The 22,155-nt window shown below is 41.3% G+C and overlaps 1 protein-coding gene across 1 annotated transcript in view; it reads left to right on the forward strand.

Annotated features, from left to right (window-relative positions):
• The window catches only part of rgs11 (regulator of G protein signaling 11), a 130,601-nt gene extending 109,190 nt beyond the window's left edge, over positions 1–21,411 (forward strand). The window contains exons 13-17 of the mRNA XM_060840974.1: positions 3,631–3,746; positions 4,780–4,867; positions 13,298–13,436; positions 20,698–20,780; positions 21,294–21,411. Coding sequence (XP_060696957.1) covers positions 3,631–3,746; positions 4,780–4,867; positions 13,298–13,436; positions 20,698–20,780; positions 21,294–21,411 — 544 coding nt within the window. The remainder of the gene's footprint in view (positions 1–3,630; positions 3,747–4,779; positions 4,868–13,297; positions 13,437–20,697; positions 20,781–21,293) is intronic.
• The last annotated feature ends 744 nt before the right edge of the window (positions 21,412–22,155 follow it).

Genomic DNA, 22,155 nt, shown 5'->3' on the forward strand with positions numbered 1-22,155 from the left:
ACTATCATTGATTGTTGGAGAATCTCATTGTATAGGGTGTAGGTTTGCTCGCTGAGCTGTAGGTTTGATATCCAGACGTTTCATTACCTGGCTAGGTAACATCATCCGAGCTTCACTTGGAAGTCGCCACTGATGATGTTACACCCTAAACCTCAACCAGAGCTACAAACCTTGCAAAAATCTCATTGTGTCTTTCTGGAAGGAAATCTGCCATCCTTATCCAGTTGAGCCTATGTATGACTCCAGTCCCACTGCAATAAGGTTGACTCCCGGCTTCTGAAATGACCTACCTGCCATCTGTTGAAAGACAATTGGAAGGTGCAACAAATGCTCGTCTTACCATGAGTGCCCATGTCCCATGAAAAAAATAGAAAGAAAATGCTTCCTTGTCCTTTCCTATAGCCTGGCGGATAATTTCCCCTCATTTGTACACAAAGAAAATCAGCCTAATTATAAGTCAAAAAGTGAGCCACTGGAAAAGCACACCGGGTCATGCAGCAACCAAGGAGCAGGAGAGCTGATGTTCCTGGCATAAGCCCTTCATGAGGAAAGGGGGAGAGTGGAGGTGGGAGATGAGGTAACTGGTGAAATCAACGTTGATGCTGTGTGGTTGGAAGGCCTCAAGATGGAAGATGAGGTGTTTTTCCTCCACGCATCAGGTGGCTGGGATTTGATGGAGGAGGCCCAGGATTTGCATGTCCTTGGTGGAATGCAAGGGGGAGTTGAAATGGTTGGCCACAGGGCGTTGGGGCTGTTTGGTGTGTATGTCCCAGAGATGTTCCCTGAAACATTCTGCAAGTTGGGATCCTGTCTCCCCAGTGTCGAGGTGACCATATCATGAGCAACAGACACAGTAGACTAGGTGTTTGGATGTGGAAGGATCCTTTGAGGGCTTGGATGGAAGTGAGGGGAGAGGTGTGAGTACAGGTTTTACACCTCCTGCTGTGACAAGGGAAGGTACCGGATGTGGAGGGTGAGTTGGTGGGGAGGGGCATGGACCTAACGAGAGTCACGGAGGGAATGGTCTCTACAGAATGGTGATAGAGGTGAGGAGGGAAATACATCTCTGGTGGTGGGGTCTGAATGAAAGTGGCGCAAATGGTGGGGGATGAGACACTACATCCGGAGATTGGTGAGATGGAAGGTGAGGACTGGGGGGGTTCTACCCTTGTTGTGATTGGAAGGGTGGGGTTCAAGGGTGGAGGTGTGTGAAGTTGAAGAAATGCACTGCAGGACATTGTTGATCATGTGGGAGGGGAATTTGTGGTCCTTGAAGTTGGAGGCCATCTGGCATATTCTGGAGTGGAATTGCTCTTCCTGGGACCACATACAGCAGAGGAATTTGGAGTAAAGGTTAAAGTTTTTACAAGAGGGATGAGTATGGGAAGATGTAGTCCAGTTGCTGTGGGAGTCAGTGGGTTTGAAGTAGATGTCCATGTTAAGTCCATCACTGGAGAGGTCCAGGAATGGGATGGAGATGTCTGAAGTGGTCCAGGTGAATTTGAGGTCAGGGTGGAAGCTGTTCATGAAGTTGATGAACTGTTCAACCCCCTCCTGGGAGCACAAGGTGACGCTGATACAGTCATCAATGGAGCGGAGGAAAAGATGAGGAATGGTTTTGGTGTAACTGCGGAAGATGGACTGTTCTATGTATCTGATGAAGAAGGAGGCATAGCGGGGCCCTTACAGGAGCCCATGGCTACCCCTTTTGTCCCCCTTAGTCCAGGAACTCCCTACACATATTCAGGACACCACCCACGCTCTCCACCTCCTCCATTACTTTTGTTTTCCCAGCCCCCCAATACCTCATCCTCACCATGGACATCGAGTCCCTGTACACATCCATCCACCACAGCGAATGCTTCCAAATCCACCCTTTCTACCCCACCCGCAAACCCAACCAGTACCCCAGCAACTCCACTCCAGACAGCCTTCTACTTCAAGGACCACAATATCCCCTCCCACGTGGCCCTCCAGTGCATCTCTTCTACTTCCTGCACCTCCACCCTTGAACCCCACCCCTCTAACCACAGCAAGGATAGAATCCTTGGGTGATCACCTTCCACCCCACCAATCTCTGGATACATCGCATCATCCTCCACCATTCCCACCACCTGGGATATGTTTCCTCCTCCACTCCTACCTGCGTTCTCCAGAAACCATTCCCTCCGCGATTGTCTCATTAGATCCAGGCCTCCCACCCCCACCACCACCAACCCACCCTCCACTCCTGGCACCTTCTCTTGCCACCACAAGAGGTGTAAAACCTGCACCCACAACGCACCCCCCCGCCCCCCACCCCACCTCCGTCCAAAGCCCTAAAGGATCGTTCCATTTCTGGCAGAGATTTTCCTGCATCCAAACACCACATCTACTATATCAGTTGCTCTCCATGTGGTCTCCTTTACATTGGGGAGGCAGGACACCAACTCTCAGAGCATTTCAGAGAACAGTACCCAGGAAACACATACCAACCAACTCCACTGCCCTGTGGCCAATCACTTAAACTCCCCCTCCCACTCAACCAAGGACATGCAAGTCTTGGACTTCCTCCACTATCAAATCCTGGCCACCCAACAACTGGAGGAAGAACACCTTGGGACCCTCTAATCACACGGCATCAACATCGATTTCACCAGTTTCCTCACCTCCCTCCCCCCACCTCATCCCAGATCCAACTCTCCAACTCAGCACCACACTCTTGAATGTCTGTCCTGTCTGCTCCAACCTATCACCATCACCCCCCCCCCCCCCCCCACCTGCATCCACTTATCACCTACCCAGGTACCTTTCCCCCAGCCCCACTCCCCTCCTATTTATCTTTGAGTTCCACCTCTCTTCCATTCCTGATGAACGGCTTATGCCCAAAATGTCAACTCTCCTCCTCCTCGGATGCTGCCTGACCTGCTGTACTTTTCCAGCATCTCATTTTTGACTTTGATCTCCACCGTCAGCAGTCCTCACTTTCTTCTAATTAATTATAAGTTCAAGTCTGAAAAGTTTCATACATCTGCAGATGTTTATACACACCAACCTATGTATTGAATACATTTTTTAGTCTGTTCCCACCTTGAATTGACCATGTATCTGATGTAGTCCACACAACAGCACCGATCTGCACTGCCACAAAGTGTGTGCATGAGCTTTGAGGTGAGGAGGGGGAAAAGTGGTTTTAGTCAGTATGACACAATAGGTGGATAACTAATCAGTAGCCCACTTAATAAGCGGCCACCTTATTTGCTGATTTATCTTAAATGGTGAACTAACCAGGTAGCCAAGTTGAAGATCACTTATACCCACTTGGATCCTTCAGAACTTATCATGTTGGACCATACTACTACTGTGCAAAAAGGATAAATATCATGCTAGAAATGCTGGTAATACAGCTGTCAAATCCATTATCCTCTCTTCATCACAGTACTAATCTCCTACTATTATTTGACATGCAAATCTCACTAAAGCAGATCCAAATATTTGGATTTGAAATAACAAAAAACATTGCTGAATCTTTCCAACCACATGACCAGATATTGTACAGCCATACAGTCTAAATCAGAATAGAAAATATTATTTCTATATTAATAGTGTTTCAAAAAGAGTTGAAGTTCATAACTTTCTCTATATTGACAGAGTGACCATTCCAACAAGGTTACGTGTAGAGCGCTGGGCATTCAATTTCAGTGAATTGCTACATGATCCCCTTGGCAGGCAACAATTTAGATACTTTCTGGAAAGAGAGTTCAGTGGTAAGAACAACTAACTCAAATTAATTTGCTCATGTTTAAAACGCGTTGGCTACAGAACTATTCATAAAGGGTTTATAATTTATTCAGTTACCTTTTCTACCATCCCCCATTTTTATCTCCATGGGTCTAATATAGTATCCTCGCAATACAGATAAACAAGCAAGATCAGCCCAAAGGCTTAATTAAAATTTGGAACAAAAGGTACTTTATTCTCGTGAATGCGCATTGCAGTTCATAGAGGAAGGTGGACACAGTCAAAGATTTCCTCTTCCAAGTGAGAATAGAATGTTTCTTCATATCAAAGTTTTTTTTCCAGAATTGAAATTTTTGGAGAACAGTGGATCATGTGGTCTGGACTGTCTCTCTCAAATGTTGAGCTCACATGGGCAAATTGTGTCAATTCAACTGGCTGGTTGCCTGTAAAGGTTAAGGCCAATTGTCAGAGATTGACTGGAACTACTCAGTGGTCCTAAAGGTTCCCCTTCCATTGGGTGCACCACAGCTTTCTGATGACAGCCTCCAGAAGGCTGGGATCCTAGCACTCCAAGTTGCCTTAGAAGCTTTCCCTAATATCCTGACTACAGCTACATTATAGTCACAAGCTTCCCCTTGGGCTTTTCCTTCTCCACAATGGTGACCTGGGTACCATTTTTCATTATAAATTTGTTACGGTTACTGAGAGGACCATTCAAGAAGGAGGGCTCTCCCCTACTACTAATAGCAGTTTGTGGCTCCTAATGGTCTTCCAGCTTTGTCAATACGGCTACTGTCCTTAATTTGACAGTGAGCCCGCTCTCTGTTATCCAGTGACAAAGCGAAGCAAATCCAGTGTCAATTACTGTTACTGCAGCAAGTCAGATCAGGACCACCATTTCATCCCAACATCTGGTTCCAAACCCAAACCTGTCTAATATTATGTTTACTGAAAGGTAGGAGGAAATTCCGAGAATTCAGAACCATTTGTAAAAGTAATCATTAGCTCAATGATTTTTAACACTTGTATCTGTATTAATTGTATGTATTTCAAAACTAGCTGAAAATCTTAGTTTCTGGGAGGCTTGCGAAGATGTCCAGTATGGAGAACAGTCAAAAGTTGATGAGAAAGTGGAGGCCATCTTTGAGTAAGTTCATCATTTTGAACATAAATGCTACTAACAGCTATTATTCATTTTATGAATAAGGCAAAGGTAAAGTTACCATAGTCTTACTAGACCATAAAGCTGCTCTCCCACTAGAGAGAAAGAGAGAGAGAGAGACAATTGATGATGATTTGGTCTGAGGGAAGAGGTTAAGAAGGAGACTCTTTCATGGTAACCTCAGCTAGTACAAGAATTGAACCCTCACTCTGCATGACTTTGCAATTGACCATAACCTTGTTGGGCTTGTTTAAAAAGTGGTGCTAAATTCATGAACATAGCAAAAACAAATCATAAAAAACTGTAATGTTCTCATTGAACAAATTGCTCTATAGAAATTACTGAAGTAGATTTACACATTAGTGCACAGTAGTCTCATTGCAACTTTATAATCTATGTTTGAGAACTCTGTTCACAATGTGATTTAGTTCTAGCGTACAACTCAACCTTGGATGACTGGAAAGTGAACAATGTCTCAGTTGGTAGGCACCTCACTAAAGGGTTTAAGCTCCAAAATCAAGACTGGCAGTCCAGTGTGGTGCTGAGTAACTGCTGCAATATTGTAACACGGGTAAATGTATAAGGTCCCATGACACTATTGTGAAGAAGAGTGAAAGATTAAGTCTCGTTTCTTGGAAAATACCCTTCCCTCAATTCACATTGCTGAAACAGATTACCTGATGGTTATCAATTTGCTATTTGTGGAAGTTGCAAATTGGATGCTGCAACAGCATTACCACATTTTAAATGTCTGATGATTGGGAAAAGCACTCACATAAATGCAACTCTTTCCTTTTTCCCACCAGTGAAACGAAGTGTTTTTAATGCAGCAGTGATTGAGATCTAAAGTGTTTTATCTAATTTATCTTGGCAGCACTTTTGTGTCGGCCTTGCTAACTGTGAATTGAATAATGCCACCAGCAGGATATTAGAGGGAAATCTAACTGGATCTAGGTCTTTTTTCATCAAAGAAATCTAATGTTCTTATCAAAGCGGATCGATGTTCCCAAGTTAATGCTAATCCTGGTCTAATGTTTCAGGGGCTAAGAGGATATTTTGTGTATGTTTTCACTCAACATTTGAAGAACTAATTCCAAATCCCCAACTTGGTAACAATGTCCTTCTCTTTTGCCTGTAGTTTGTAATTAATTAATTATTTACAATTTCTGTCTAATATGACAAATATACCCCATTTCCTCTTCCTGTTTTACAAGCAATTTCTCTTGCTATCACTTTATTAGACTGCTTCATTGGTTAAGGAAATAGTTTATTGGGTGTTATCTTCACAACATCCCAGATATGACATTGACATTACTGCCCTTCTGTTAATTTGCAATTTATGAATTTCCATTACAAGTAATTATTGTATAAGCTGATCGTCCATGAACATTGCAACTTCAAGCCTTCCCTGAAGATTATGTCTACTGTGCAGTCATTACATTTCTGATATCACTCTTGCAAAGAAATCTGTGCCCTATTTTGTTGCCTGTTTCTGAGATTATTTAATACCCATTAATTTGGTGCACATACTTAACTCTTTGCATCAAACATTGCTTAAATGGAAAACCTACTCTGTACATTGAAGAGCTGGTTACAAAGGAGTTCTAGGATGCAACTGTGCTCAGCAGATTGAGAGCAACCTACTTCCCATCATTCCATGGAACAGCTCTCTGGGGTTGGAATGCATCACAACCGGACAAATCTACTTCAAAATGTCACACGTCAACAAAAGGAGTCATATCCTATTCTAGATTAAGCCCATTATTTCCTTAATCAAATCAAACAAACAGTATTAGGAAATGAAAACAGTTTCAGGGTCTGTAAGATGTTAGGCCTGTTATTCGCAGTCCTGCATATCTCATAGTATACTGTGCTTAGCAGCAGCCATTGTTAATTGGGATCTAGAATGGAACATGGTATTCAGAATATTTCATGGATCATACAATATAGAACAGTGCAGAACAGGATCAGGCCTTTCAGCCCACCATGTCTGCACTGACCATGATGCTGTTCTAAACTAATCCCATCTGCCAGTGCATGGTCTATATTACTCTATTCCCTGCCTGTTCATGTGTCTGCCTATATGTTTCTTAAAATTTGCAATTGTACCTGGTTTTACCACCTCTCCAGGGAACACGTTCCAGCATCTACCCATCCCTCTGTGTTGAAAAAAAAACTTGCTTCACACATCTCCTTTAAATTTTCCAACTTTCACCTTTAAACGTGTACCCCTAGTATTTCGCATTTTCACCCTGGGAAAAAGACCCCAACTATCCACCCTATCCACATCTCTAATAATTTTATCTACATCTGTCAAGTTGCCCCTCAGCCTCTGATGGTCTAACGAAAACCATCCAAGTTTGTCCAACCTCTCCTTATAGCTAATACACCCAAATCCAAGCAACATCCCGGGAAGCCTCTTTTACACCCTGTTCAAAGTCTCCACATCCTTCCTATAGCATGGTGACTGGAACTGCACATGTTACTCCAAATGTGGCCTAACTAAAGTCATACAGCTGCAACCTGGCTTGCCAACTTTTATATTCAGTGTCCCAATCAATGAGGGCAAGCATGCCAATTGCCTTCTTTACCACCTTATCCATTTGTGTTACCATTTTCAGAAAGACTTGGATTTGCAGTCCAAGATTGCTCTGTATATCGATGCTCCCAAGGGTTCTGCCATTTACTGTGTACTTTTCTTTTACATTTGACCTTCCAAAATGCAACACCTCACACTTGTCCGAGTTAAACGCCAACTGTCATTTCGCGGCACAACTTCCCAATTGATCTATTTCCTGCTCTATAATTTGACAATCTTCCTCATTATCCACACACCCACCAATTTCTGTATCATCTGCAAACTTATTAATCAGACCACGTATATTTTAATCAAAATCATTTGCATGAATATTACAAACAACAGAGGTCACAGCACAGAACATCACTTCTCACAGACCTCCAGTGAGGAGAACATTCCTCCACAACTACTCTCTATCTTCTATGACCTAGCCAATTTTGTATCCAACTTATCAACTTACTATGGATCCCATGTGACTAAATCTTCTGGACCAGCCTACCACAATTTGACCTTGTCAGATGTTTTAGTGAAGTCTATGTATACACCATCCACTGCACTGTCCTCCTCAGTCATCTTGTCATTTCTTCAAACAACTCAATCAAATTTGTGAGACAAGGCTTCCCCTGTACAAAACCATGCTGACTATTCCTAATAAGTTCATTGTTTTCCAAATGTGAGTTAATCATGTCCTTTAGAATCATCTTCAATAATTTCCCTACCACATTTGTAAAATTCTCTGGTCTATAATTTCCTGGATTATTCCTATTGCCTTTCTTAAACCAAAGGAAAAGCTTTGGCTATGCTTCAGTCTTCTGAGAACTCACCCATGGCTAAGGAGGATACAAAGATCCAGGCAGCAGCCATCTCCTCCCTTGTCTCCCAGAGTTTCCTGGAGAGTTATCTACCTTAATGATTTTCAAGAAACTAAAATCACCTCCTTCCTAATATCGACATGCTTTGACCAACATACCCCTCCCTAATTTTACTATCACTCATTCCCTTCACTTTAGTGAATACTGATGTGCAGTAATCATTAAGGACCTCACCCACTTTCTCTGGTTCAACACATTAATTTCCTCCTTTGTCCTTAAGTAGACCTGGTATCCCTAGCTACACTCTTGCTCCTAAATATGTATAAAATTCCTTGGAATTCTCTTCAATCCCACATGCCAGGACATTTCCTAGTCAATTTTAGCCCTTTTAATTTTTTGTTCAAATTTTTATTTTATTTAAGCTTGTTTCCTCATTAACCTGAATAGAGATTTTATTAGGCACTTCTGGAGTAGGTGGGACTTGAACCCGGTCTCCCAGTCCAGTGGTAGAGACACTGCCACTCTGCCTCGCTTTATGTTCCTCAAGAGCAATGTTGATTTTAGTTTTCTAAGACTTCCATATGTGTCTTTTTTTTCTTTCTGATGAAACTTTCAATATCTTGTCATTCAGGATTCCCAAACCTTGCCATCCTTATCTTTCTTCCTCACAGGAACATACGGAGAGTCATTGAGTCATACAGCATGGAAATACATGTTTTGGTCCAACCAGTCCATGTTGAACTAGTCCCACCTGCCTACTCCTGGCCCATATTCCTCCAAACCTTTCCTATTCATGTATGTATCCAAATGTCTTTTAAACGTTGTAATTGTACCCATATCCACCATTTTCTCAGGAGGTTTATTCCAAACGTGAACCACCCTCTGTGTAAAAAAAAATTACTTACTTTTTTTTATCTCTCGTCTCCTTAGTCTAGAAATTCCCTCATCCTAGGGAAAACTACCATTAACTCAATCTATACCTCTGATTATTTTATAAACTTCTATCAGGACGCCTCTCAACCTGCTACACTCCACTGAAAAAGTCCAAGTCTAACCAGCCTTCCTTTATAACTCTAACTTTCCATAACCATCAACATCCTGGTAAATCTCTTCTGAACCCTCTCCAGCCTGATAATATCCTTCTTATAACTGGGCCACCAGAAATGGACACTAGGCCTCACGAATATCCTGTACAACCCCAACACGGTTTCCCAACTCTTATACTCAAAGGACTGAGCAATGAGGCCAAGTGTACCAAAAACCTTTTTAACTGCCCTGTCTATATATGATGCAAACTTCAAAGAATTATGCACCTGCTCCCCGAGGTCCCTCTGTTCTGCAGCACTACTCTAGGCCCTACCCTTGTTTGTCGTACCAAAATGCAATACCTCGCATTTACCCAGATTGAACTCCAGCTGCTATTTTTCAGCCCACTGACCCATTTGGATGAGAATGCAAGGCATGATTTGTAAGCTTGCTGATGATACTAAAATAGGTAGTATCGTAGACAGTGAGGAAGGTTATCAGAAATTGTAATAGGACTTGATCATCTGGGCCTCCGTCAAGTACATGTAGGTCCTGAATCTCCTCCAGTGTCAAACCCTCAATGCCTGGAGAAAGAGCCCCTCATATTCCACCTTGAGCAACCACACGGGATCAATTTGGATTTCAACAGTTTTCTCATTCACCCCCCCCACCCCCAAACATTATTCCAGTCCCAAGCTTCCAACTAGGCACCACCCTCCTGACCCGACCTTCACCCCTTCACCTTTCCTATCTATCTGTTCCATCCTCCTCTCTGACCTATCACCTTCTCCCTCACCTTCATCTCCCTATAGCATTTTCAGCTACATTCCCTCTAGCCCCCACCCCCCTCCCATTTATCTCTCAGCCCCCCGACCCACAAGGCTCACTCCTGATGAAGGGCTTATGCCCGAAACGTTGATTCTCCTGCTCCATGACCTGCTGTGCTTCTCCAGCACCACACTCTTGACTTTGATCAGTTGGGGAAGTGAGCTGAGAAATGGCAAATGCAGTTTAATACAGATAAGTATGGGTTTTGCATTTTGGAAAGTCAAATCAAGGTAAGAGTTTCGAGGTGAATGGTAGGGCCTTAAGGAGTAGAGTAGAACAGAGGGACCTTAGAGTTCAAGTTCACAGTCTCTAAAGGTGGAGTCACAGGTAGACAGGGCAGTGAACAAGGCTTTTGGCACACTGGCCTTCATCAGTCAGGGCATTGAATATAGAAGTGGAGAAGTTATGTTGCAGTTATGCAGGACATTGGTGAGGCTGCACTTGGAGTATTGTGTTCAATTTTGGTCACATTGTTGTAGGAAGGATGTTATTAAACTGGAAAGAGTGCAGAAGAAATTTACAAGATGTTGCCAGGATTCAATGGTCTGAGTTATAGGGAGAGGTTGAACAAGCTAGGACTTTTCTATTTAGAGCATAGGAGACTGAAGTGGGGGCAGGGGGAATCTTATATAGGATCATGAGAGGCACTCAGTCTTTTTTCCCCAGAGGTGGGGAATTAAGGACTAGAGGGCATCGGTGGAAGGTTAGAGGGAAAAGATTAAAAGGGAACCTAAGGGACAACTTTTTTACACAGAGGGTGGTACGTACAGGAATGAACTGCCAGCGGAAGTGATTGAGATGGGTACATTAACAACATTTAAAAGGCATTTGAACAAATACACAGACAGGATAGGTTTAAATGGATATGGACGAAGTGCAAAGAAATGTGGTTAGCATGGGCAGACATTTTGGTTAGCATGGACCAGTTTGGGCTAAAGGGCCTGTTTCCGTATAGGACCCTATGATAAGATCTCTTCGTAATCTGAGAAAACTTTCTTCATTGGTCTAAAACGCCAGCAATTTTGGTGTTGTCTGCAAACTTACTAACCATGCCTTCTATTCTCATCCACCTGAACACTGACCAAATCACTTTTAAAGGACTCCTGTGTGTCAGATGTGCTTTTACACTCAAACAGCTGCCCCCAATACTGTTATAATTAGCCTTCTCCCAATTTAGCACCTTTACCTAAGGACCAGGCTTATCCTTTTCCATAACTATTGTAAAAGTTAACGGAATTACGATCCCTGTTCCCAAATTGGTCCCCCCATTGAAAATTCAATCACCCAGCAGGCCCATTTCTCAATACAAGGTCCAATATGGCCCCTTCCCTTGTTGGACAATCTGCATATTATTTCAAGAAGCTCTCTTAGATGCAAGTAAGAAATTCTGCTTCATTTGAGCCGTGGCACTAAGGGAGTGCCAGTCAATATTGGGGGAGCTAAAATCATTCATTACAACAACAGTAGTTTTCACATCTTTCCAAGATCTGCTTCTGTTTCTGTTCCTCTTCAGGCTATTGGAGGCCAATATGAAAACCCTCATAATTATTGAATCTTTCTGATTCTCGATATGGCCTCATTGGGTGAGCCCTCCAAGCTGTCTTCTCTTAGTTCTTCTCTTAGTGATATTAGAAGAAGAATTAGAATCCCTACAATGTGGAAACAGACCCTTCGGCCCAACAAGTCCACACTGACCCTCCGAAGAGTAAACCACCCAAACCCATTCCCCTACCCTGTATTTACCCCTAACTAATGCCTACACATTAGTTTACACATTTATAGCCTACACATCCCTGAACACTATGGGCAATTTAGCATGGCCAATTCACCTGACCTGCATATCCTGGGATTGTGGGAGGAGAACTGAGCACCCAGAGGAAATCTACACAGACATGGGGAGAATTTGCAAACCTCACACTGACAGTCGTTCGAAGCTGAAATCAAACCCGGGTTCCTGGCACTGTGAGGCAGCAGTGCTAACCATTATGCCACCGTGCTGCCCATAATGCCCCATACAGTACTCACCCTTTTTTCACCCCTTTTTACATCCCTCTTTATCTTGATCCGAAAAAAATGAGCTGCAGGTCCTCTGCGTCTCTCAGCCAAGTTTCTGCAATGGCTTCAAAGTATACTTCCATGTACTAATCCAAGCTCTAAGCTCATTTGCCTTACCTGGTATACTCTTTTCATTAAAATATATACAATTCAGACTCCCAATCCTACCATATTCATTAACGTTGCCGTGTCTTTTCTTCCTATTAGACTTACTTGACTTAACCTCTAACTTCTCCCCCCAGCCACACTAGTTTAAACCCTCTCAAGAGGCACTAACAAACCTCCCTGCAAGAATATTGGTGTCCCTCCAGTCTAGGTGCAACCTGTTCTACTTGTAGAAATCCCTTCTGCCCTAGAGGAGATCCTAACAATCCTAGATATCTGTAGCACTCCCTCCTTCACCAGGTCTTTAGCCACACATTCAACTAGTTCTGGCCTCACTGGCATGTGGCACAGGGAGTAATCCTGAGATTACAACCCATAGGTCCTGCTTTTTAACTTTCTACGTAACTCCCTAAATTCATTTTGCAGGACTTTATCTCTCTTTATGCCTGTCTCATTAATACCAATATGGATCAGGACTTCTGGCTGCTCACCCTCCCCTGTCTGAACATCCTGTGCCCACTCAGAGATATCCTTTACCCTGGTGCCAGGGAGGCAAAACACTATCCTGGCACCTCAGGTGATTTTAGTTGATAAAAGCCAAGTACAACTGGAAATGTGGGCAGATAGCAAAAGAAGTAATTTTGATCTAAGAGGAATGTCTCCATTATTCAATGCAGCAATGAAGTAGTGAACTAAAAATGTCATCGTTTGCTGGTTCAGAATTCCTGATTACACAGCATATGGGACTCTTGGTGCCATATGTCTCTGTGCCCCTTTACACAACCTGCCTGGTGATTAGAGATTGTCAATACTAAGATCCAATACGTTTCCTATCCCCTACACAACCCAGTCAAGTGAATTCTATTGACAATTGTGTTTATCCCACCCGCTAAATTACAAATGGACAGACTTTCTCAATGTAGTCTGACTCACTAAAAGTTAGCTCCAGATTGTATTAGAATATTGACCTTTTGACTTTTATTATTTATCGAAAGTTTGTGTTACTTGCAGACAGTTTTTGGCAGCAGGAGCCAGCAAATGGGTAAATATCGACAGTAAAACAATGGAAAAGACTCTTGATGGATTACAAATTCCCCATCGCTATGTATTTGAAGATGCACAAATGCACATTTATATGCTAATGAAAAAGGTACGTGGACCTAAATTGGAACCTTTGTGTGTAAAACATATCAGTATAAATTAAATGTTCGTATTCACTCGAGTTCCACTTGATAGAAGGTGGAAAAGATTTGAAAAATCAAGAAATGATTTCTGAAATCCTAGCCTTTAACTTACTGTTTTACATAATATTTATTGTGGTCAGTCCAGTTAAGATGCTTGGGACAGAAAATCATAATTAAAACAATTTCTATTATTTTCAAAACCACAAACTGCTCAACAGACATTTCATATTCTTTTGACACCTATATAAGGAATATGATGGCCATTGGTATATATTTTTAACAAAACAAAGCCATTTGATACTGTCCCATTGCCAGCCTTCAGTTTTAGCAATCGAGCTGCACTCCAGTAAAGTTTTGGCTTCATTGTTGAATGGGGATCATTATATTGTTTTATAAATACATGAAAAGCCATTGTGCAGACATTTTAATATCAAATAAATTATTCACAAGCTCTTGCATTCTGATAATGAAGTGATAAAATGACAGTGTATTAGGAATGGTAAATTTTGTGTGTTAATTCCACTTGTATTATCTCATTTGCATTTGGTAAAACCATTGCTGCAGGGATTAATGACATTAAACTCAAAATATTCATGGGGAATTGTTGAAAATTACAATGTAAATTCTATGACTGCAGTCAGCAAAAAGGATTAATAATTGACATTGTGGATTAGCATTGCTGACCATTCCAACCCATAATGCTGGCAGTGAGAGAGAGATTCTAAGTGCTGTGCATAATAGATGAAAGATTAATTAATGATATTGAAATTAGTATAATTTTTGGATTTAGGGGAACGAACAATAGTGCTGCTTTGGAATATCATTGCACACAACAATTTGTGTCATCCCTAAATCCGAAGTACTGGAGCTGAGATATAACTGCAGCACTGGGGACTCCCCATGAGTTCACAGCAGTCAGGCATATACAGAACACGGGAGCTTCATTTGCTTTATACTCAACCCAATGAGATTTCATTCTCTCTGACATTGAATGTGAATTAGAGAGTAATAATAATAGAGACATGGACATTGGCTGCAAAGGATTCCAGATTGCAGTGAAAACATGGGATTGGATTTTTCCATCCCATATAAGGCATGAGGATAAAGAGGCAGGAATGACCTGATTCCAGGATATTTTAATGGTGCAGATTAACTTATGGGTCTCGAGCCTGCATGCAGCAATTGCTAAGCCAGTGTTTGTATTGCTAGTATAGAGCTTTCCAAGCCCTACCTTACAGTTTTCATGGAGTTGTGCTGATTTGTGAATAAGAAGTTGTTGATATCAGCTCAGAGATATTGTCATCCATGGAGGAGACCTGTGTGAAAATGACCTTGCACCAGTCACTGGTAAATGCAGCATTAAAGGAATTACACGGTGGGACAGTGGTTAGCACTGCTGCCTCACAGCACCAGAGACCTGGGTTCAATTCCTGCCTCAGGCAACTGTCTGTGTGGAGTTTGCACATTTGCCCTGTATCTGTGTGGGTTTCCTCCAGGTGCTCCGGTTTCCTCCCACAATCCAAAGATGTGCAGGTTAGGTGAATTGGCCATGCTAAATTGCCCGTAGTGTTAGGTGAAGGGGTAAATGTAGGGGAATGAGTCTGGATGGGTTGCTCTTTGGAGAGTCACTGTGGGCTTGTTGGGCCGAAGGGCCTGTTTCCACACTGTAAGTAAGTAATCTAATGAATTGTTGTTATTATTATAATAATCATTTTGAACCAGGACGTAAAGATCAACTGGGAAATTACAGATCACTCCGTTTAACTACAGTGGTGAGGAAACTTTAAGAAACAATTGCTTGGGATGGATGGAATTAAGTGACACAGAAAAATGTCAATTAATTTGGAAGGGTCAGTACGGATTTGTTAAGGGAAAATCATGGCTAGCTAACTTTCTGGAATTCTTTGAAGAGACAAAAGACTGGGTTGATGAGGGAAAATTGTTAAAGTAATGTATATAAATTTCTAAAAAGCATTCAATATGGTGCCACACAACAGATCTGTAGGATAAGTTATAGGCCATGAAATAAAAGGGCAAGTGGACGCAAAATTGGTTGAGTGAGAAGAAAGACCTGTAATGGTGAATGGGCACTTTTTCAGCTAGAAGGATGTTTGCAGTGAGTTCTTCATTGGTGGGCAATGGGATCCTTGCTTTTCCTGATATACATAAATGATGTGGAGTTTGGTATACAAGGAGACAATTTCAAAATTTGTTGACATAGAGTCATAGAGATGTACAGCATTGAAACAGACCCATCGGTCCAAATCATCCATGCAAACCAAATATCCTAACCTAATCTAGTCCCATTTGCCAGAAATTAGCCCAAATCCCTCTAAACCATTCCTATTCATATACCCATCCAGATGCCTTTTAAATGCTGCAAATGCACCAGCCTCCACCACTTCCTCTGGCAGCTCTTTCCATACACGCACAACCCTCTGCGTGAAAAAGTTTCCCCTTGTGTCCCTTTTATATTTTTCCCCTCTCTACCCAAAACCTATGCTCTCTAGATCTGGACTCTCCCACCCCAGGGAAAAGACTTTCTCTATTTATCCTATCCATGCCCCTCATGATTTTGTAAACCTCTGTAAGGTCACCCCTCAGCTTCCGACACTCCAGGGAAAACAGCTCCAGCCTACTCAGCCTCTCCCTGTAGCTCAAATCCTCCAATCCTGGCAACATCCTTGTAAATCTTTTCTGTACCCTTTCAAGTTTCACAACATCCTTCCAATAGGAAGGAGACAGAATTGCACGCAATATTCCAAAGGTGGCCTAACCAACATCCTGGACAGTCACAACATGACCTCCCAACTCCTGTAGTCAATACTCTCTCCAATAAAGGTAAACATACTAAACACCTTCTTCACTACCCTATCTACCTGCAACTCCACTTTCAAGGAGCAATGAACCTGCACTCCAAGGTCTCTTTGTTCAGTAACACTCCCTAGGCCCTTACCATTAAGTGCATAAGTCCTGCTAAGATTTGCATTTCCAAAATGCAGCACCTCTTATTTATCTAAATTAAACTCCATCTGCCACTCCTCAGCCCATTGGTCCATTTGATCAAGATATCCACTACATCTCCAATTTTGGTGTCATCAGCAAACTTACTAACTGTACCTCCAATGTTCACATCCAAATCATTTTATATAAATGATGAAAAGTAGTGGACCCAGCACCAATCCTTGTGGCACTCCACTGGCCATAGGCCTCCAGTCTGAAAAACAACCCTCCACCACCACCCTCTGTCTTCTACCTTTGAGCCAGTTCTGTATCCAAATGGCTAGTTCTCCCTGTATTCCGTGAGATCTAACCTTGCTAATCAGTCACCGATGGGAAACCTTGTCAAACATGTTACTGAAGTCCATATAGATCACGTCCACCGCTCTGTCTTCATCAATCCTCTTGATACTGCTTCATAAAACTCAATCAAGTTTGTGAAACCTGATTTCCCACGCACAAAGAGAATAGGTGGCAGATGCAGAGAAATCTGAGATGGTGCATTTTGATACAAAGAACATGGAGAACCAGTCTAAAATATAGGTTCTTATTGTAGAGAATGTGCAGGAACAGAATGACCGGATGCAATTGAGACATTAGAGGCGGCATGACAGATGGAAGGAGCTGTTAATAGAGTATTCTCGAATTCACAAATAGGGGCACAAAGTAAGAGAGAAGGCAAGTTCTGATGAACTGATTGGACTTTAGATGGAGTATTGTGCATTTTGGGTGCCACACTGGAGAAAGAATTAGATTGCATTGGAGAGAGACTGCAGATAATGTTTATGTGAATGATTCCAAGGTTGACGCACTTCAGTTATGAGGAAAGATTGGAAATGTTGGAACTATTTTCCTTGGAGAGGACAAGGCTAAGAGAATATTTGATAGCAGTTTTCAAAATAATGGTGGATCCAGAAGGAGAGGATATGGAGAAACTGTTCCCACTTGTAATTGGACCAAAGACTAGAGAGCTCAGTTTTCAAGTGTTTTACAAAAGAAACAAATGTAAGGCAAAAAAGACATTTTCACTCAGAGAATAGTTGAGGTCTGGAATGCACTGTCTGGAAGTGTAATGGAAGCAGGTTCAATGGAGGCATTTAAGAGGATATTTGGATGTCTATTTAAATGGAAACAACGTACAGGGTTACAGAGAAAGGTGGGAAATTGGGGCAAACTCAAAATGCCCAAAGAGCCAATGCACCAGAGCAGCTCTGTGAAATCCAGCTTTAGAAGGTAGAGTAAAAACCTAGTTAAATAAACCTTGTACAAGTGGATAACATATCAATCCTGCAGACCATGTAAGTGTTCCAAACTTGCAGCAATGAGCTAATTTATTCACAATAGTTCCTAATTTAAATTATTACATCAGGAATGGACTTTTAAAATGAGTGACACTTTCACTTTTTGATGCTTCTCAAGAATTGTGGACAGATTGATAGTGCATAAATCTAAACATTTTTTTAAGCATAAATCCACCAACATGTTTTTGGCATCTTTTTAAACACTTAATAATCAATGAAGTCTATGCCCAGGTTTACGTCTGCAGCTGTACAAATACATCAAAGAAGTTTTGAAAATAAGACTGTATCTAAACAAGAATTAACTTACTTTGATTTTAAATCTCTGAAGATATCAGGAAATTTAATTTAGATTAGATTAGATTCCCTACAGTATAGAAACACGCCCTTTCGGCCCAACAAGTCCACACCAACCCTCCGAAGAGTAACCCATTCATACCCATTCCCCTACCCTATATTTAACCATGACTAATGCACCTAACATTGTGGGCAATTTAGCATGGCCAATTCACCTAACCTGCACATCTTTGGATGATGGGAGGAAACCAGAGCATCTGGAGGAAACCCACACAGACACTGGGAGAATGTGCAAACTCCACACAGTCAGTCGCCTGAGGCAGGAATCGAACCCGGGTGCCTGGCGCTGTGGAGCAGCAGAGCTGACCACTGAGCCACCATGCTGCCCCATGGTGATTGTTAATTTTCTGAATATTTTAGATTGTTAGTTTTCCGGAATATCTCTGAAATGCCAAGCAGCTACTGGTCTTTGAAGGTGTGCTATTTTAAAAGGATGAAAAGTGAAACTCACTCCAACATGTGGAGATCAGTTCCACAATGCTGGACATCAAGCTCTGTCTAACCTACATCATAGTAACCATTATAATCCACCTGCTGAGCTCTTTGACATCACTGGTTAACTAGGTTGGAGGTACACAGCTGGAAGAGAAAGTTCAAACATTAAGCTTTCAGTAATATTTAATTTTACATCAACAAATTAAAAGAACATACTATAAACTGATAGACATAACAGTTATTTCAAGCTAACAAAACATTGTAATTGATCAATAATCTGACACTATCAGGGAATCTTAACCTTAAAAAAGAGACAGATTCTGAATGTGTTGCAGGGAGGTGTATTTCAGTTTTACAAATCAGATTCCTAACCCAAACCCATCTCCAACCCATTCATGAATCCTATTGTGATTCAGTTTTTAAACTTTAACGTCAATGAACAATATTGTCAGTGCCTTAAGGCCTCAGTACATCGAGGAAGACGTGGCAGACCTAGGAGATTAGTGTCTCCTGGATCACTGTTGGAAAAAGCCTGCTTCTGGGTAACCCTTGCAAAACTCCTCAACTACTACCCGCAAAGGTCCAGCCACAAGAACTGAAGTCTTCCTACAGAGACTACATGGCAATACTGAAATAGGAGCAGGAGTAGACCATCCAGCCTTTAGAGCCTGCAGTACCATACAATATGATCATGGCTGAAATTCAGCTCAGTACCCTATTCCCCTTTTTGTCCCATACACTTTGATCCCTTTAGCCCTATCAGTTTCCTTCTTGAAAACATTCAATATTATGACCTCAACAGTTTTCCATGGCAGAGAATTCCAAAGGTTCATCACCCTCTGGGTGAAGTCATTTCTCCTCAGTCCTAAATGGTCTACCCCACATCCTTTGTCTGTGACCTCTGGTTCTGGAGTTCCCAGTTTACTCAACTTACTTAATCAAGTACCATTAATTCACATTGCTAATACTGGTCAAACCTGGAGTACTCTTCAATTCCTGGTGAAGGAGAAATCCACAGAAGAGTTACAAAACCTGCAGCCTCAACTTTGATTAAGACTGTGCTATCCTTATAATTACAGATAAAAAAATTAAACAAAAAGTCCAATATTTCAGTCGAGGTGTAACCATCTTCGAAAAACATCAAAAATATATAGGTGGAAAGGGATACAAATAGTTTACAGACATATACTGTTAGATTAAGGAAAGTGGACAAAGTGTTGGCAAATGGATTATAATGTGGGAAAATGTGAAATTATTCATTTTGGAAGAGAGACTAAAGGAACAGAGTATTATTGAAATGAGGAGAAACTGCAGAAAGCTGCAACACAAAGGGAAATGGGTGGGGTGCGAGCTTGTGCATGAAACACAGAAAGCTTGCATACACATGCAGCAAGTAATCAGAAGGCTACTGGAATGTTGGCTCTTATGTCAAGGGAGTTGGAGTATGGGAATAAGGAGTCTTACTGTAACTGTATAAGGTGCTGGTGAGACCACATGTGGAGTACTGTAAAGCGGTTTTAGACCCCTTGTCTAAGAAATTATTATTTCATAAGAAGCAGTTCAGAAAAGGTTCACTAGGATGATCCCCGGTGTGGAGGGATTGTCTTATGAGCAAAGGTTAACAGGTTGAGAGTCTACTCCCTGGAGTTTAGCAGAATCAGAGGTGCTGTCATTGAAATATACAGGATTCTTAAGGGAACTGACAGGCTAAATGCTGAGAGGATCTTTCCCCTCATTGGAGACTCTAAGATCAGAGAAGAGGGCATAGTCTCAGAATTAATGTGTCCCAATTTAAGATTGAGATGAGGAGGAATTTCTTCTCTCAAAAGGTTGAGTCTTTGCCACAGAGAACTGTGAGGGCAAAGTCGTTATGTATACTTATAGCTGAGACAGATTCTTGATCAGTAGGGTTATGGGGAAAGGACAGGAAAGTCAACATGAGGAACATCGGATCAGCTGGGGTCCTATTGGTAAGGAAGACCTGGCTTGAGGGACTGAATGGCCTGTTCCAGTTCTTGTTTCTTATGGCCTTCTTTAATAAGGACAGTGTGATTTGTGTTTCCTATGGAGAAAAAATGTTAATGCATATTACTAACTCCTTAAACTTATTGATATCTTGTTGATATTGTTACTCCAGGATTCTTACCCACGTTACTTAAAGTCAGATATGTACAAGAATATTCTAGCAAGATCCATTGTTCCACAGGAAACCAAGAGAAGGTATGTTGTTACATGCAGTATCCAGAAAATATTTTTGAGGCAAAAAGTTGATTTGCTAAAAAGTAGTAACAGTTTTTTTTTGTGGCTTTTGTTTCAGCCAACCTTTAGAATAAATAACATTGTGTATACTGATATTTTAGTAAGTTGTATAAAGTTAGTTTTTCCAAAAACATCAACCAAAATGTAAATGCCAGCCTACATAAAATAATTTCTTTTATAAGTACATTCATGAAAGGGGGTTTAAAATGTTGTTAAATTTAAATTACACTCTATGGCAAATATTCCTCTCACGTTCAGTTCATTTTGCAAAATGTAATTTTAATGTTTTATCACTGAAATCTTAAAAAAGTGATTTCATGTACTACTTTAATCTTACATAAACCTATGTTAAGTAGATGCAGAATTTTCTCTGTTACTATATATTAAAGAGAACAATTCACCAGGGCTTATGTATTTTATCAATGCACAAACTGTTTAAAAAGTATATACTTTTTTGCATCTATGTTTATATAGCATGGTTCCATTCATGAGGTGGCATCGTTATTCCAACGCCAGCTCTGTACAGATGTTCTACCCAAAGGACAATGACGGGAAAGGAAAGGATGCAACGGTTTCACAGGTTCAAAACTAAACACACCACACTAACAGCATGTTTTTTTCTTTACCCTGCTATATTTCTACATCTCTTAAAATACTCCCACACTTTCCATAGAGTCATATATAATCATTGATATGTTTCATTGCTGACTTTACATCACAGTTTTACATGTTACTTGTTATCCCAGGATGTAAAAATTGAATTCCTTGTTGAAAACCAACTAAATTCGTAAACTCACCTGTATGCCATTTTTGAGTAACCCAAAGATTTAGGGAATCACATAGATTGCTATACCCCTCAAAGGTGTTTTCAACTGCTTTGCGTTATGTGATATGTTTGCCCTTAACAGTATTTTATTAAAATCCTTTTGAAGTATTAAATAATGTACCATTAATGTTGCTAACCTTTAAGTTCCATTTGAAGAGCACAAGATGAAAACGTATATGTTGTATATGGATGTTGTAAAAACATGTCATGGCGTAGGAGGATATGGGTTTATGATCTGGATTCTTCATCTGTTGAGTTCCTAGTCTCAGCTGTAAAACTGGGGAAGGTCTTCAAGTATTCCATTATAAGGAGGAAAGAAATTATAAGGTCAATCACCCACTGTAGCCACCATAGTCCTCCAAACATCTGTTATAGTTAGAATGAAGAGCCGATAGAAAATGGGCCCCAGGCAAGTTTCTTGGTTGGGGTGAACATCACGATTGGAATCTCAGGAGAAAAAGAATTAAACTAAAGAATAACTGCCATCATATATTTGAGGTTTTACATATA

Source organism: Hemiscyllium ocellatum, chromosome 20 (assembly GCF_020745735.1).
Source record: "Hemiscyllium ocellatum isolate sHemOce1 chromosome 20, sHemOce1.pat.X.cur, whole genome shotgun sequence".
NCBI classification, from domain to species: Eukaryota; Metazoa; Chordata; class Chondrichthyes; order Orectolobiformes; family Hemiscylliidae; genus Hemiscyllium; species Hemiscyllium ocellatum.